Here is a 16233-nt window from a genome sequence, read left to right as displayed (position 1 = left end):
AATAGTAACAATTTAAAACATTTATTTATACAAAGAATTATATTTAAAACATTAATTTATACAAAGAATCTCGCACTGAATTTCATATTAACAAAATTCTATTTTTACCTTCACACTTCCTCAACAAAATCACTCTGTCTCTTTCGCTCTTAGGCGAAACTGCTCGATTAACTGTGCTCGATTCAATTTTTTACATAGCAAGTCGCACTCATTTTTTCAAGTTAAACAAATTATTATTGGCTGAGAAACGATTTATACTACTTTTGTGATTGAAAACTACCACAACATTGTGATTACTACAACATAACCTATTCACTTATACCTATTATACTTACACTTATACCTATTCACTTATACTTATTCACATAACCTATTCACTAAGTAGTGGCACAGTCGCAGGAGATTGCTCCGTTTCACTCTCTCTCCAGGTGAATGCCTTCGGGTTGCTGCTGCGTTGCTCGCCACTGCTCCTATTCGTGCTCTTTCCAGACGACCGTGAACTGAAATGAACGCTCTCACTCACTCTCATTGTGAGCGCATAACGTGGGAACGTAACACAGTTTCTTGAAGTGTCACCCGGCAAACCAATTTATAAGATGTTGTCACGTCAAAACAGCAATAGACTGGCTCCTCCACACACCTCTGTAATCACTTGTCAGCTGATTTCAGCTGACTTATGATAAATAATTCTATATTCTCATTTTTACTCTAATATTGGCATATGAGGCTCCTATAATGGAGGCTCCTTCTTCCTTTTATATTATCCTTGAAATGCGAAATTTAAAAAAAAACCTTGTATATACGTCGACACGCAATTAAAAAAAGAATATACTTGTCAAATTTCATGAAAATCTATTACTGCATAAATGTGTAACTTATAAACATTTAAACATTGAGAGAAATGCCAAACCATCGACTTGAATCTTAGACCTCACTTCGCACGGTCAAAAACTGTATATTGAAAAAGTACCCCCAATTTTCCATAGTTCTTTCTAAAAATGCCCCCAAAACTTAGCTTCATGTCACAACTTGCAACATCAAAACATGCTGTTGGCACCCCTGGTTGAGTGGAGCTGAGCATGCTTAATTCCTATTTATAAAATTACTGCATGGTTGCGGGCAGACACTCTCCCAGCTGTATAATCAAATGTTATGCATTTAGTGAGGTCCACATTATAATGGCAGTGAAGAACAACATTACCGATCATGTTTTGATTCGATCAACAAATTAATATGTTTTTATTCTGATTTGAGCCTTCTATAGATGGTAGCTGATACAGGTTTATTGATGTAATATTAACTGTTCATTCTCATTTAAAATCTGCAATTATATCTCATCAAGTAATAAATTATATTTCCCAATAATTTCAAAATGAATTTTCATAATTAAGATGAAATATTTTGTTAAGTAATTGACCGAGCAAAGTGAGATCTAAGATTCAAGTCGACGGTTTCGCCGCATTCACGGCAAAACGCGGTAATAGATTTTCATGAAATTTGACAGGTATGTTTCTTTTTAAATTTCGCGTCGACGAATATACAAGGATTTTGAAAATTTTGCATTTTAAGGATGATATAATAGGAAAAGGAGCGCCCTTCATATCATCCTGATTTAAAGAGTTTGACAAATTTACGACAGAACTTGAGTTTGTGGCCTAGGCCCGACTTAACATTAAACACTGGTGTGCCTTTTGAATGCTTGCTACCATCGGACTCCCCAATATTAGAGTACGCCCATATGCCAATATTAGAGTAAAAATCAGACTATAGAATTATTCATCATAAATTAGCTGTTGAGTGGATTATTAATTGCATGCAATTAATATCTCAATATAACTTAGTAAAACATCAGCTGTCCTGTGGACCATTAATTGCTTGCAGTGAGGCCTGCAATTATTGATAACTCGAAGTAGCATAGTATTTTCTCCCGGCTTTTCTCTGCTTTCAGCTATGTAAGCTTTTGATGATAATAGCATAGCTGTTCACATCAAATTATTAGCATTGTTGATACAAAAACACAAACAGCCATTAGTCGTTTATACACTGATATCTCACCGACACGACAGAATTCATTTTCATAACAGTATGAGAGGAGGTCTAACTGTTCAACTCAAGGTCTACTGTTCATAGAACTACTAGTTATTGATTCTACATTGTTAAAAGACGACTTGGTAACAGAGCAAAGCGAGAAAGAGACTGCACTACCGTATCCGCTTTGTTGAATAATAGACAAGGGTAGCAATAGCATTGCTAATTAAACACTGCCAATATAACGTGAACCTCACTATAGTAGTCTTGATGCTGTAGTCCCGAAGAGGTAGATTGGTCCTTAGTTTCCTCTGTTCAGGCCTGTCAAAAAATTTGTAGCTTGAATCAGCATTGATCAAGTTTTCATCAATCACCGAATACTGGATAACCATGCATATACATTGTTGACCGAGCGAAGTGAGATCTAAGATTCAAGTCGACGGTTTGGCATTTCTCTTAATGTTTAAATGTTTATATGTTGCGCATTTACGGCGAAACGCGGTGATAGATTTTCATGAAATTTGACAGGTATGTTCCTTTTTAAATTGTGCGTTGACTTATATACAAGGTTTTTGGAAATTTTGCATTTCAAGGATAATATAAAAGGAAAAAGGAGCCTCCTTCATATGCCAATATTAGAGTAAAAATCAGACTATAGAATTATTATTCATCATAAATCAGCTGTCGAGTGGATTAAAAAACGCATGCCATGACACATGCAATTCAATAACCCAATGCAACTTGGTAAAAAATCAGCAGCTGTGTAGACTATAAATTGCATGCCTCATTGAATGCAATATTTATGCACTATTAAATAGGATGCAAAGAACTTATAACAGCTTGTCTGGTCGCTCAGATGTATTCTGGGATTCTTGCGCTAAATTCCGCAAAGCGTTATTAATATGATTATTAAATCTTGTGTAAGCATTATCTGATCAAATAAATAGTTGGTGTATCAGTGTGGATGTGCATATGGTTTGGGACGTCATTCAGTTATAAATGTTATTTATTCTATTGATAAAATTTTTGTTCATTTGTTATTATATTCTTCAATTTTTTCATAAGTTTTGAATTTTGAATTCTTAATTTGTTTTATTTTTAATTTTTTCATAAGTATTTGAAATCTTTGTATTTTTCATTTTTGAATTAGGTGGTATTTTTGTTGTTTGTATTATTTATTATTGCATAAGTTCGTATTATTCTTATCATTTTCTTTTTTCATTTGTATCTGTACAATTTTTATTGTTAAGGAGACATATTTGGGGAAACCCGTTGTCTCCATTGTGATTAAATAAATTAACTATTGATTGCGTGCAATAACGCATGCAATTAATAACTAAAATAACATAACATAGCTCTCGAACTTTCTCTGCTTTGAACTCGGGCTGTCCTGTTGACAGTATGTCTTGAAGGAGATTAGCTTTTGACACAGAGTAGAGAAGCACTAACAAACTGGTATGTTTATTCCGTGCTTTTGATGTTGGTATTTTTGATACATCAACCCCAACAGCCATTAGCCGTTTTCACACCCATATCTCTCCGACACGACATACGGTACCACAGAGAAGAGGATGTTCTCCTACTTTGTGGACATAAAGACAGGATTTACTCTGATGAACATTATAAGAGGAGGCTGCGGTTTATAACTGCGCGAGGTCTACTGTTCACAGACTACTAGTCGTAGAATATGTTTAGATATAACATTTTAATCCAAATTGATCTGATTTATTTGATCTCATAGTATTTTCAGAGTGAATATTCTGTTCGAGTAATTTAAAATTAGCGGCAAATCTAATTCTCTTCAAGATGGCGTTTTGTTCATTGAGTAGTACATCTGTACTGATGTTTCACTTGTGTGTGTATTCTCTGTGATCAGAGTGTCAAAAACCGAGAAAGTGAAGTGGATTGAAAACTACCCTTTAAAACTAATTTAAATTCATATTTCTTCAATTATTCTGTTAATAATACTGAGAAAAACATTGATTCATCTTATTAAAATTATTTTACTGTACAAGAGTTGTGCTTTATCTCAGTGTTGTTGATTTAAGTGATTGTGAAAGAAAAGGTTATGTTGTGATTGATTATTTTGTGACTAATAAATTACATAAAACTCTTGTGAAATAGTTATGTTTCATCAAATTGAGTAATGCATTTTAATTTTGCTACTTTGAAATATTAGTAACATCTTCTTAACCTTTTGTTTTGTTGTTGATAAGCACATCTAGGTCTATTTTACTTGAATATACAACAACACAATGGATTACGAAGAAGAAAGTGAAAGGCGTCTTACAAATGATGACTTCAGGAAGTTGTTGATGACTCCTAGGTCTTCTATCCCAGCAGCTATTCCGTCTTCAGTTCCTCAGACACCAGGCACTCATGACACAGTCACTAGTCACCCAGAAGAAGATGACAGGGCTGAAGCTCGTCGTAAAAAGAAGAGCTTTTACGCCAAACTCAAAAAACAGGAAGAATGCAAAATGGCAGAACTAGCTGAGAAGTATAGGGATCGAGCTAAAGAAAGACGCGAGGGTACAAACCAAGATTACCAAGCTGAGGACCCACTAGCTTCTGCTAGTGGATATAGAGCTGTTGCACCCGATGTCAAGTCAGGTCTGGATGCTGCCGAAAGAAGACGTCAAATGATTCAAGAGTCAAAATTTTTGGGAGGTGACATGGAACATACTCACTTGGTGAAAGGTTTGGATTATGCTCTTTTACAGAAAGTCAGAAGTGAGATACAAGTAAAAGAACAAGAACAGGAAGAAGAAATGGAGAAACTTGTTTCAAAACCCAAAAAAGAGAAAAAGAAAGAAGAAGAGGAAATGCAATTTAAAACCAGGCTTGGAAGAAATGTTTACAGAGTAGCTTTGGGTAACTTTGAAGTTGAAAGAAATCCTATGTTTGCTCCAGGCCGCATGGCTTATGTTGTTGATCTACAGGAAGAGATGATTGATAGCGACATACCCACAACGTTGATCAGGAGTAAAGCCGATGTTCCTAGCTTTGAAACCACTCCCACATTAACAACCAATGACATAGTCATCAACAAATTAGCTCAAATTCTGTCGTATCTGAGACAAGGTCCAAGACAGTCAAAGAAATCCAAAAGGAAGGATAAAGCACATGTAAGTTACTATACCTTCAATATAACTAGCCATTTTTTACTTTCGATGGTCAGTTATATAGTTTTGGACTGACATCTGGAATACTTTTGGTCATTTTCAGATTACATTCACTTGAACATATTACCAAGATTTACGTCTCTGGCTCTTATGATTGCTTTGGAACACCAAGCTTTTTATTCTTAAGAAAACTACCGTACTAAATATTATGAGAAATCTGTCCGGAATACTTATAAATAGTCAAAGGTGAAGTGAATAATCATCGAAGATTTTCTTAAGGCTTCAGTTTCTCAATTGGTGTACAAAAAACTAGTTTCTTAAGAAAAATAGTTCAGGTTTCGAGAATAACAATAATGGCCAAGATAGTAGGCTATATTTATGTTAGCCTATGACTGTTATCAATAAATTTCTGAATTTGAACACAAGCAATTAAAGTTAAATTCCCTTGCCCGGTTTCACCAATTTCGGACAAAACATTTGAACATGGTGAAGCCGGGTGCGATTTTCAAGTGATCACTGGAATTATCGATAGTAATAAATTATCGCCATAGAAATTCAAGTTCACTCTTAGTGGTGTTTCACACCAAAGCTGGGCCGAGCCGATCCGAGCGGAATCCGCGTGCGCGCTAACTATGCAGGATTTAGTTGGGAGCATTCAAATCAACGCCGGGCCGAGCCGAGCGGATTTGTGTAGTCGGCTTGACACCGAACTCGAGCGTTTTCGGCCAAGCGGATTCTGCCTTCTTTCAGTTTAGTTCGATCTTCCCACGTAGTGAGTTCTCACTTCAAGGTTGGAAAACCCACTGATTGAATCGGCTTTAGTGCGAACGCAGGCAGACTCCGCTCGGCCCGGCCCAGCTTTGGTGTGAAATGGGCCTTAGTAAATCGTAAATGATTTGACTATGTTTCTCAGAGTTTGGTAAAACCGGCATAAAACTTTGAAATTTTTCGGATTCTATTCATAACTCATTGTGGAAATAATTTTAAAATTAGAATATTGGTTTTTGTCGAATTGCAATAATGGTCGAGAGCTTTAAAATAAATGAATGCCAAGAAACCTGGCTGGATCAGGTCTGGTGTAAGAGTTTTTTAGATCGCACTATCTTCAGGTCAGCTTCAGTTTTCTATCGCTGCACCGTTAATTTTCTTGATTTGATTTCTACATTACGTTTAATTTTATTCGAGTTTTATATTTCAAGACATTTAAAGCATATTCAAGAGAAAACATGTATAATCAATTTTTGAATCATATTTGAGAAAAAACATATATGTCTAGTTAATTGTTTGACGAATCAAAATAGTAGATCATCTCAAGTTTTAACTGTTGAATGTAATGTGGTCGCTGTGTTGCAGGTGGAAGAACCAATCTACCCGGATCTCACCGATTACGTGCCGTCCACCGAGAAACGTTCCGAGTCAAAGAAGAAGACGTCCAAGTACTTTGCGAGCGACGAGCGGGAGGAGAAGGCAGCGGCCACTGCGGCTCCGGCCGCGCCCACTTTTGCTGACATCGACAAGAAGAAGGCGGCCGAGTCGAAGAAGGACACCAAGGCGGTCGGCATCCTCTCCCGGCTGGCTGCCGAGCCCACCGGCTATGCTGAGTGTTATCCAGGTCAGGACGAGATGCAGGACGCTATTGACGATTCTGACGATGAGGTAAGTTACACCGCAGAGAACAGATAGCATTAAAATATATCCCATGGTATAGGTCGTTCATGTTCCAAATTTCAAGCCGTTTTTTTGTCAAGTCAAGCTGTATATAGTCGTAATAGTCGATAGTATTATAAATACTGTCGACTGTTGTTTATTATTACTGTTTTGGCCGGGTGAGAGTGTAATAACGGTACACTATGAGAGACTATAAACGTCACAGTAGTTCTACCAGTAGTTCCACTACTGGGACTATCAGCTTGAGTTAACAGTGAAATTTTGGAACATAGGCGCACTTTCTTCTTCTTCTTTTTACAACTCGATGTGAGCTTAAGCCTCTCGCACTAGAGCCCTCCACACATCACGTTCACATGCCTTTCGTCTCCATACCATAACCCCATCCTCTGGAGATCATCCCCCACTTCATCTCTCCATAGATTGCGTGGCCTCCCCTGCCATCTCCTACTCTTCATCCACTCTTTAATTTGCTTTCTATAAATCACTATAAATTGTACTCCATAAATTTCTCCTCCACTTATAAATTGCTTTCGGCATTCGCTGATCTGCCATTCTCTCAACATGACCAGCCCAGCGTAATCTTTGTGACTTAATGAATCTTACCACATCCTCACCCTTTGGAATTTCATTTATTTAATCATTTGACCGTCTCCTCCAGATTCCATTGACATTGATGCCTCCATATATGCGCGTCATAATCTTTCTTTCGAAAACTCTCAGTTTAAATGTTTCAACTGCATTTAAATTCCATGTAATACTATTGTATTATCAGTGTCTTGTAAATTTTGAGCTTGGTTGCTCTAGATAGTGAACGAGATGTAATTAATTTAATATTCGCAAAGTAGGCACGATTTCCAGCTATCTCTTTTTGATTTATCTCATCACTCACTTTATTGGCACGTCAACACTCAGGTATGAGAAATGCTGTATGCTTTTAAAGGACCTTTCCCCAGCTTTGAAGCCATTTATAACTCTTCGAGCAGCATTTCTTGTCATCATCATAATATGTTTCAAAAACACTATACTATGGTATATCTTCTTAAGCTATCCTCCACCTATGGTTATACATATTCCTTATATTAATAATTATGTTGTGTATAAGACTGCTTTGGAAAATTCATTTCAGAGCATCGTTTGAATAGGAAGCATTTAAGTTTTGTATATTCAATGCTGGCAATGAGGAAGCGGTTGACACAGTGGTCACGCTGATAAACTATCGCTTATGGTGAAAATATATTATTGGAGCGGCGAAACAATCTTGAGTGTTGAATGTAATGCATGCATTTAAATGATGGCGTACATACTGCTCCACTATTCGCCATCAGAATGCGCCATTATCTAATTACATGCATTAAATGCATTACTCTCAAGCTTGAATCTACCTTCGCCGCTCCACTATGTTTCTTTGCACTCTGAGATACCTAAGTCAAGATTAATTCGCCTGCTACTCCCTTTGGAACCTTGACCAATTGCAGAGCCGAGTCATATCCTATATAATCGTTTATGAGTAAATCGCTTCCTGGTGGTTCGGAACACTTACCTAAAGCTGTAGGCTTTATCATCATCATCATCCGTCTTGTTACCCTCGCACAAGCTGTCGCTCATGTGACATCACCCTCAGCAAAACATTTGCTGAGATGAAAGATATTGTCAAGTATTCTTCTCAAATTATAGTTGAGAGAATGGACTGCAAAGTATTTGTTACAAGTTGAGTTGAAAAATTGAAAATTAACTGCTCAGTTGTATCAAAACTAGTAAACCATGAATTTCGGTGAATAATATTAATCTTGGTTGTGAACCTCTTTTCGATTACGTGCATACAACACAAATTTTACTACTCAGGACCATGAGCCAACAATCTTGATAATATAAGCTTCAACTTGATAATGTTTGTAATGTGAGTAAATAGGTTTTTATTGTTATCCTCGACGGTTAAAAATGTGCCCAACAGTGTAAAGACCTGAATCTCACATGAATAGAAAAATATGAGCTTGATGTTTTGAAATAGTTTCATAAAATTCAGTAGCTTATATTCCCACCCACTTCAGAATCCAAGTACGATAATATCTTCATTCATATTTCAAATATGTGGATCATGGTATTCAAAAATGCGCAAGAAGTGGTTCAATCTAAAAATCAGTAGGTCAATAGGTACTTTAAAATCAGAAACGATTACAAGAAATAGACTTTCACGAATTAAGTAAAATGATTGCTTTTTATAATCGTAGCAATTTTTGGAGTTGAGTTTGTGCAGCTCCATATAAAGTGACACAATTCGCACACAACAGTGACAGTGAAATTATAATTCCCACGCGTTCCAATTGAACTATTCGCATTCAGCCCGGCCGATCGAGTATGAATAATCCCATTAGAACTTATGCTAATTATATTTTCACCGTTACTGTTGTGTGCGAATCCAGGTTGATATCAACCTTTTAGATTGTTACTATTCTTCGGAAAATTTTTAAGAAAAATCGGATTAATAGTTAACTTATAACATCCCCCTTGATTAATCAATTTAGACCTAGATTGTTAGTTTTCTTCTAAGAAATTTGTAATCAAATTCGGATTAATAGTTCACTTATATAACATCCCACTTAATTAATTTAGATTGTTACTATTCTTCTGAGAATAGTCAGAAATTTGTAAGCAGAATCGGATTAATAGTTCACTTGTATCACATCCCACTTGATTAATTGCAATGAAAGAAACTTTGTATCTTTTTTAATAATTAATATTCTATATTAACTTGATATTTGATATTCATTTTCATATTTATTATTGGATATTTTGTAAGTGACTTTTAGTTGAAAATGTCATTTTTGTGACAGGTTGACTACACGAAAATGGACCTAGGCAACAAGAAGGGGCCGGTCGGTAGATGGGACTTCGACACTCAGGAGGAGTACAGCCAGTACATGAACACCAAGGAGGCGCTGCCCAAGGCCGCCTTCCAGTACGGCGTCAAAATGGCCGACGGCCGACGCACGCGCAAGTACAACAAGGAGAAGAACGAGCGCGCCGAGCTGGATCGCGAGTGGAACAAGATACAGAACATCATTCAGAAGCGCAAAGCTCCCGAAAAGGACGGATCTTCTCACTTCAAGATGCCCAAGTATTAATCATCGACGCTATATTTTTCCAATAAACGTATGTACATTTTTATGTAGAATATTTTCTTCGTTTAGCCTATTCAAATTTCTGAACTCCAGTCTACTTTAAAAACTAAATGCGTGGATTCACGTGAACCAGTATTCTATTCAGATAAGAGAAATTTTATGAAGATAGAACGCAATATCATTATATGAATAGAATGAAGGTACGTTTGTACTCTGAATAGAACAGGTTGAGACTTGGACAATATACGAGCCTTATTGAAATTTTCCACGAGTACCATCTTACTAAGGTACTGGCATGTCCATAAAAAATAATTTTATTGGCAATAGAGATTAAATAATCCAATAATGAAGTATTTTATTACATCGGATAATGTTTTTCTCGTTTTTATTTTAATCAATAAGTGAAAATATATGTATTTTCTAATGCTGAACTGTTAGTTAACTCGGCTACTCATAAGCAGACGTGAGATTAACTAGGAATATCATTTTAAAAATCTCAAATCGTATCGCATGGATGAATAGAATTGAACTTAAATTTACATGTAAATATACACCTTCAAGTTATCAATAAATTGGATGATCGCGATAACATTTCACTTTTTCATACATGTAATAATAAAAAAATGATTGAGTTTGATTTTCTCCAATACTGTAATTCAAATAATTTCTATTGAAATTAGTAGGACTTTAATTTACATGTATATATGCTCATCTAAGTGATCAATAAATTGGATAATTACGATAACATTTCACTTTTTTCTACATGTAATAATAAAAAACTGATTGAATTTGATTTTCCCCAATACTGTAATTCAAATCATTTCTATTAAAATATTCTCTATGGTCGGTCATTATCTCTCTGATTATCTCACGATTTCGAGAATTTATTTCACGTGGATGGAGGTTGAACGTTTTGAATTCTGCAAAAGAATATAGAGATAATATGAATGATAAATTCATTTTCCCTGATATATATATATATTATTAATTACCTTCTTGGATAAATAGACTGAATTGACTAAGCAAATTATATAAGGCATCCACAAAATTCTCACGATTTATAAACACTGGAAACAATCATAGTTTAAAAGTAGGCATATTTCAACAAAAATTATAGTGTACAGGGGTTGACAAGTATGTTCGGCACAAAAATGTAGTTTAACTGGGCTGATTGAAACCAATAATCTGAGTTGTTTAAACGTTGAGTTTAATTATCATGGAATTATTTAATGTTGCAAATACTTACTCGTGACATTTTTGGCTTTGAAGTACTCGAATATTTCCCTAATAATTTCAAAATCCCGAATAACTCCATTGAACTGTAAGTCTTCCAGTTTTACACATTTGTCGATCAATTCCAAAATAAGGTCATCCAGCATTTCCCGGTTATTTTTTACACTGATTATCAAGTCGACTGAAAAAATCAAATTTAGTTTTCAGAAAAATTTCGGCATAAAAAATATTGAAGTATAGGTAGTATAATTTTTTCTACAAGTAATATTGATTTCAGGTGTATTATTAGTTTATCTTTTTCAAATAAACAATTTTTTAAAAATTCTGTATAAAAAAATCTCACCTAGAGTGGAAGAATACTGGTTTATGAGGAGACTCAAGGAGCTTCGGAGATCTCTTATGATTCTTTGGTCCCAATGCCTGCCACTGTACAAATGGAAACGCCTGAGTGGAATATTTGGAGCTAAAATCGGTACCAGCTCTTCAAAATGACTAAATTTCTCTGAAAATTGAACAAAAATAAATAAGTTGATCATATTTATTAACTGATTTATAAGTAGGGAAGTTAGGGTGATTTGGAGAAATATAATATTCAGAATAATCAGGAAATAAAAACAAAAAATCCAAGTACCCTTTTTTAAGATATTTTGACATCAATGTTGAAACATGTTGTGAGTAAAATTAAAAAAGGGTACGTCGATTTTTATTTTTATTTCTTCATAATTAAGAGTAGCCTAGCCCTAACAAAAAAAGGTATTCAGAATAAGTATGATTAATATTATTAATCATATCTCAACAACTGAACCGCCGGTAAATGACTGGATAAATTGATGAATTTTTGTTTCATTCGTAGATGCACTTATCAATTAAAATTGGTGATTTCATAACTGTTGTATTCATCCAGTAATGAGCAGTAGAGAGATGACTGACTATTTTCAACTTGAAGTAAAATGGAATATTTTATTTTGAAGGCAATTACATATACAGTATTTATTGTATTCTATTCCCTGGGATTAATCTGTAAATTCATATAGTAAATTCTATATCGTCAAGTAAGTTTTACCCATTACTAAATTTAAAAAAATCATTCAAACAAATTGAATGGTCTCTAGATTGAAAAACATACTATTTTTTATGAATCAATCTAAACCAAAGATTTTTATGAATACATTAAAAAAATGTCCTAGTTTTCCATGGAAAAGTAGCCTAATCATATCTGAACAACTGAACCGCCGGTAGATGACTGAATAAATTGATGAATTTTTCTTTCATTCGTAGATGCACTTATCAATTAAAATTGGTGATTTAATAATTATTAAACAAAAATCTACATTAGTATGCTATTACCAAACTGAAAACTTCTGTTTGCTAATATTGAGAATTCGGGTAAATATTGAGGATACAACAATGTTGAGAAAATATCTTTGAATATTTAAAAAAGATGTATTTTGACGAAGGCGATGTATTTTTTGTAAATATTTAATGACTAATAAAATTCTATTCTATTCTAATACAATACTTGTATTGTAAATAGTAATTTCTTCATACTGCAAATATTATGAAAATACGAATTAAAATTATTGAAAGTGAAATGTAATTTATCTTTTTGAAATATTTCTGTTTATAAAATTAAAAGAACTGAGAAATGTAGTTTTGGGCTGAGCCTGTTCCTCTCTTCCAGATCCCCGTTATAATTATCTATATGATTTGTAATTGTTCTAATAAATTAATTAATAAATACATTTTATAAGAGGAAATTCAATTACTGCCACCATGCAAAAATAGAAATGAAAATTGTATACTGTATTTTTCATAATAGTCTTGTATATTATGATATTTAAGACATCATTAGATATAAGATAATATTTATTAAGATATTTTTATAATATCTTTTATTTTGGCGAAATAAATAGTCGTTCTACAAAAACGACTATTATATCCTCTTTGCTGCTACTATCTACAACTTTTCTATTAACATTTGAAAAAAATGAATATCATTATTTATTTCAAACTTTGGTGATTTTCTTAGAAAGTATTCTTATAGGGTTTCTTGAATAGTTTTAATTATTATAGAAAATAGTGGTATCCTCTATATACTCTTTTATATAAACATTTATATAACCACAACTAGTTCCAAGCAGTCATGTCATTTTCAAGTTTTAAAATCAATTCTTTTTGACTTCATATTCCTTTTGAATATAAACACTAGTTGTACTTACATAGAGAAGGTACCTGTAATTTCTATACTAATTTGATGATTTCATTTGAATCGCATATTACCTATCTTCAAGAAGACCTGAAGGTTCGGACAGCTATTATTGAGTTGTTGCCAGGCCCGCTCAGACAGCGGCGCGTTCCAAGAGAGGGTGTCGGAGACAACGATGTTGAAGTTAATGAGGTTACTGTTTGCTGTGGCCATTGCTTGTAGGATGCCGTCAGACAGGACATTGTAGTTGATGCTGAGGTCAGTGAGCACAGACAATCGCGATATGGACTCAATGAGACGCGGGATGGAGTGGAACGGCTGCACCTTCTTCAGCGCATTGCCGAGGTCCACCTGTCGGAGCACGTGACCGCACGACTGAGCGATCACGTTCACCAGTCGCAGCACGTCGTTCGGTCGCACGTGTTCGTTCATCATGCGAAACAGTTTCAGATTGTTTTGGCACCTTGCAACGCAAAATAGTGAATATACGATTATGAGATTTCATTCTTATTACTATTTATTTATTTTACTTTCCATAAGAATGTAAATGTACCAAATCAGGTACATAATCAAAAAAGGACAAACATGACCAGAAGGACTATAATTGATCGGCCTGAGGAGAAAGGTAACATGTCAAAATTTATCATTTTTTATGGTTGAAATGAGTTGTTTACTGTGGGATACATCGATTGGAGCTGAAAGTCATTACAGACATGTTTCCTTTCAACGCCAAACATTCGAAAATCAACTGTCAGTTGTGATTTTTATGCTATTGATAGGTTACATTTCATTCATGCGTTCTTTAAGGTTAGATTGCTTTCGGTTGAGGTGTTTATTGTGAAAGTTGAAGAGTGATAATTTATTATATCATCATGAGTGAAAGGAAGTTAACAAAAAACTCAATTTTAAGGGGTGAATCTTATATAAGTGCTTATACTGGATTAAAATTGTTGTCTTAAAAGAGTTTGCACCCTAATGACGAATACTTTATCTAATACCTAATCACCCTAATACTTTTATCTGTATTCAGTTTTTCTCTCCCCTAAAAAATTCTGATTTTTGACATGTTTCCTTTCTCTTCAGACCGATTCAATTACTATTTGAGTAATTTAGAAATAGAAAGCAAAATAGTGTACAAAAGTTTATAAGATTTTATTCTTCTTACTAAAAATTTTATTTTACTTTCCATAACACGAAAATCATATACTTGATCAAAAAAGGATCAACAGGACCAAAATGATTATAATTAGATTAATTACTGAACTTTGTGAGTGCCTTAAAATAACGCATTGGACAAAATATGCGCGTTTTATTATAGGTAACTAAGTAGTTTAAATAATGAAGATATTTCTCACTAGTAAGATAGGCCTACTATAATAAATTCAATTGATTTGATTATAAAAGGAGTACTGTAAGCTTTAAACAAAACGCTTGCCAACTTACCTAAGAAATTGATTTAAAACTATATTTAATCGGTGTCTAAATGTCCATCTGTAATGAAATCCGAATTCTTTCAGGGTGAGTTCTTCAATTTGAACCTTTTTCTGGTAAAGAGTGTCTAAAAAGGAAACGCCCAAGCCTCTTTGAAATATAAAATGTATTTGAGGATTGGACCAATCCAGTTCCAGTTTGGTAGTGTAATGCCCATACCTGTGGGCAACTTCGATCAAAAGTTCGTTCAGAACAAAGACATCTCGATCGAAGTGAATGGAAATGGTTCGCCACAAGGAAGGCGAGTCAAGGGCTTTCAGCCAAGACTGGCACACTTTTCCAGCGACAAGCCGATCCATTAGCTGCAAATAGTTCAGCACTTTGGTTAAAACTAGAATTGGCAATTGTTCCCATGTTGGCGAAACACTTGTTGTCATTTCCCAAAAAGTTAATAGTCAAAATATTACTGAGGTTTTGGAGCATAACATTAAAATCGAAAGACATATTATTTTAAAATAAAACATCAACTTGAATAGCTAATCCCAAATGTTTTTTGTTGCCTGGTTACCATTTACAAAAATATGATTTCTATGAATAAATGCACATCAATTCATACATCGGTTGTGAAAGAACCAATAAAATGTGTGCATTGCAGGATTGTAGCATAGAAAAAAGATAGTAATATTAGAAAGCTGAGTAACAGACGTTTGTAAATTACTCAATTTTATTCAATTCAGCCAGCAATCCTTCAAGTCCAAGTATATACATTGGTGCTAATTGTGAAACACTATTGTAGCTCTAATTTTTAAGTGTTTTCTTGGATACCGACAAATAAGAGAATTCTAAAGAAGCTGCGTTTACACCAAAGTTATCAAAAAAATGTTAACTTATAGATTCTATTAGATTGAACAGAACTTGACAAACACATATGTTCATCATGTGTATGATAAGTTATGTTCAATCAAATAGAATCTATAAGGATTAAGTTATTAACATTTTGTTAATAACTTTGGTGTAAACGCAGCTTAAAACAATTTTTTTCATGCAAACTGGACTATTCAATCATTTTTAGGGCCGTTTGCACAGTGAAAGATTAAACTGAAATCAATCAGCTGTTGGCTTAAACTAACAATAAATAACATTATAACAAATGATACTACTAGTAGTTCTGTGAACAGTAGACCTCACGCAGTATTCTCATCCACAAGTACCTGATTGAAACTATAGACCTTATGGAAATACAGCAATAGACTGGCTTCTCCACACATCTGTGTAATCACTTGTCAGCTGATTTATGATGAATAATTCTATAGTCTGATTTTTACTCCTATATTGGCGTATGAAGGAGGCTCCTTCTTTATTATCCTTGAAATGCAAAATTTCCAAAAAACCTTGTATATACGTCGACGCGCAATTAAAAAAG

At 34.3% G+C, this 16233-nt stretch overlaps 2 protein-coding genes across 2 annotated transcripts; one reads left to right on the top strand and one right to left on the bottom strand.

Annotated features, from left to right (window-relative positions):
- Positions 1 to 3867: 3867 nt before the first annotated feature.
- Positions 3868 to 9986, top strand: LOC111048068 (protein Red). The gene is made up of 3 exons (XM_022333912.2): positions 3868 to 5156; positions 6507 to 6809; positions 9653 to 9986. Exons 1-3 carry the CDS (start codon positions 4284 to 4286, stop codon positions 9941 to 9943), a joined length of 1467 nt encoding a protein of 488 aa, XP_022189604.1. The 5' UTR covers positions 3868 to 4283; the 3' UTR covers positions 9944 to 9986.
- A 291-nt stretch (positions 9987 to 10277) lies between these two features.
- Positions 10278 to 15642, bottom strand: LOC111048069 (F-box only protein 39). The gene is made up of 5 exons (XM_022333913.2): positions 14823 to 15642; positions 13454 to 13842; positions 11517 to 11675; positions 11187 to 11354; positions 10278 to 10860 (listed from the first exon to the last, which is right to left on the bottom strand). The coding sequence occupies exons 1-5, from the start codon at positions 15245 to 15247 to the stop codon at positions 10700 to 10702; spliced, it is 1302 nt and encodes a 433-aa protein (XP_022189605.1). The 5' UTR covers positions 15248 to 15642; the 3' UTR covers positions 10278 to 10699.
- Positions 15643 to 16233: the final 591 nt, after the last annotated feature.

Source organism: Nilaparvata lugens, chromosome 1 (assembly GCF_014356525.2).
Source record: "Nilaparvata lugens isolate BPH chromosome 1, ASM1435652v1, whole genome shotgun sequence".
Taxonomy (NCBI): domain Eukaryota; kingdom Metazoa; phylum Arthropoda; class Insecta; order Hemiptera; family Delphacidae; genus Nilaparvata; species Nilaparvata lugens.
This window is presented reverse-complemented; position numbering and strand designations above follow the sequence as displayed.

Bases quoted from the DNA above. Each gene is read 5' to 3' on its own strand.
- LOC111048068 (XM_022333912.2), top strand. From the start codon at position 4,284: ATGGATTACGAAGAAGAAAGTGAAAGGCGTCTTACAAATGATGACTTC. The intron at 5,157-6,506 runs GTAAGTTACTAT...GCTGTGTTGCAG, and splicing joins AAAGGAAGGATAAAGCACAT to GTGGAAGAACCAATCTACCC. The intron at 6,810-9,652 runs GTAAGTTACACC...TTTTTGTGACAG, and splicing joins TTGACGATTCTGACGATGAG to GTTGACTACACGAAAATGGA.
- LOC111048069 (XM_022333913.2), bottom strand. From the start codon at position 15,247: ATGACAACAAGTGTTTCGCCAACATGGGAACAATTGCCAATTCTAGTT. The intron at 13,843-14,822 runs GTAAGTTGGCAA...TTGCGTTGCAAG, and splicing joins GTTTTAAATCAATTTCTTAG to GTGCCAAAACAATCTGAAAC. The intron at 11,676-13,453 runs GTAATATGCGAT...TTCAATTTTCAG, and splicing joins TCAGGTCTTCTTGAAGATAG to AGAAATTTAGTCATTTTGAA.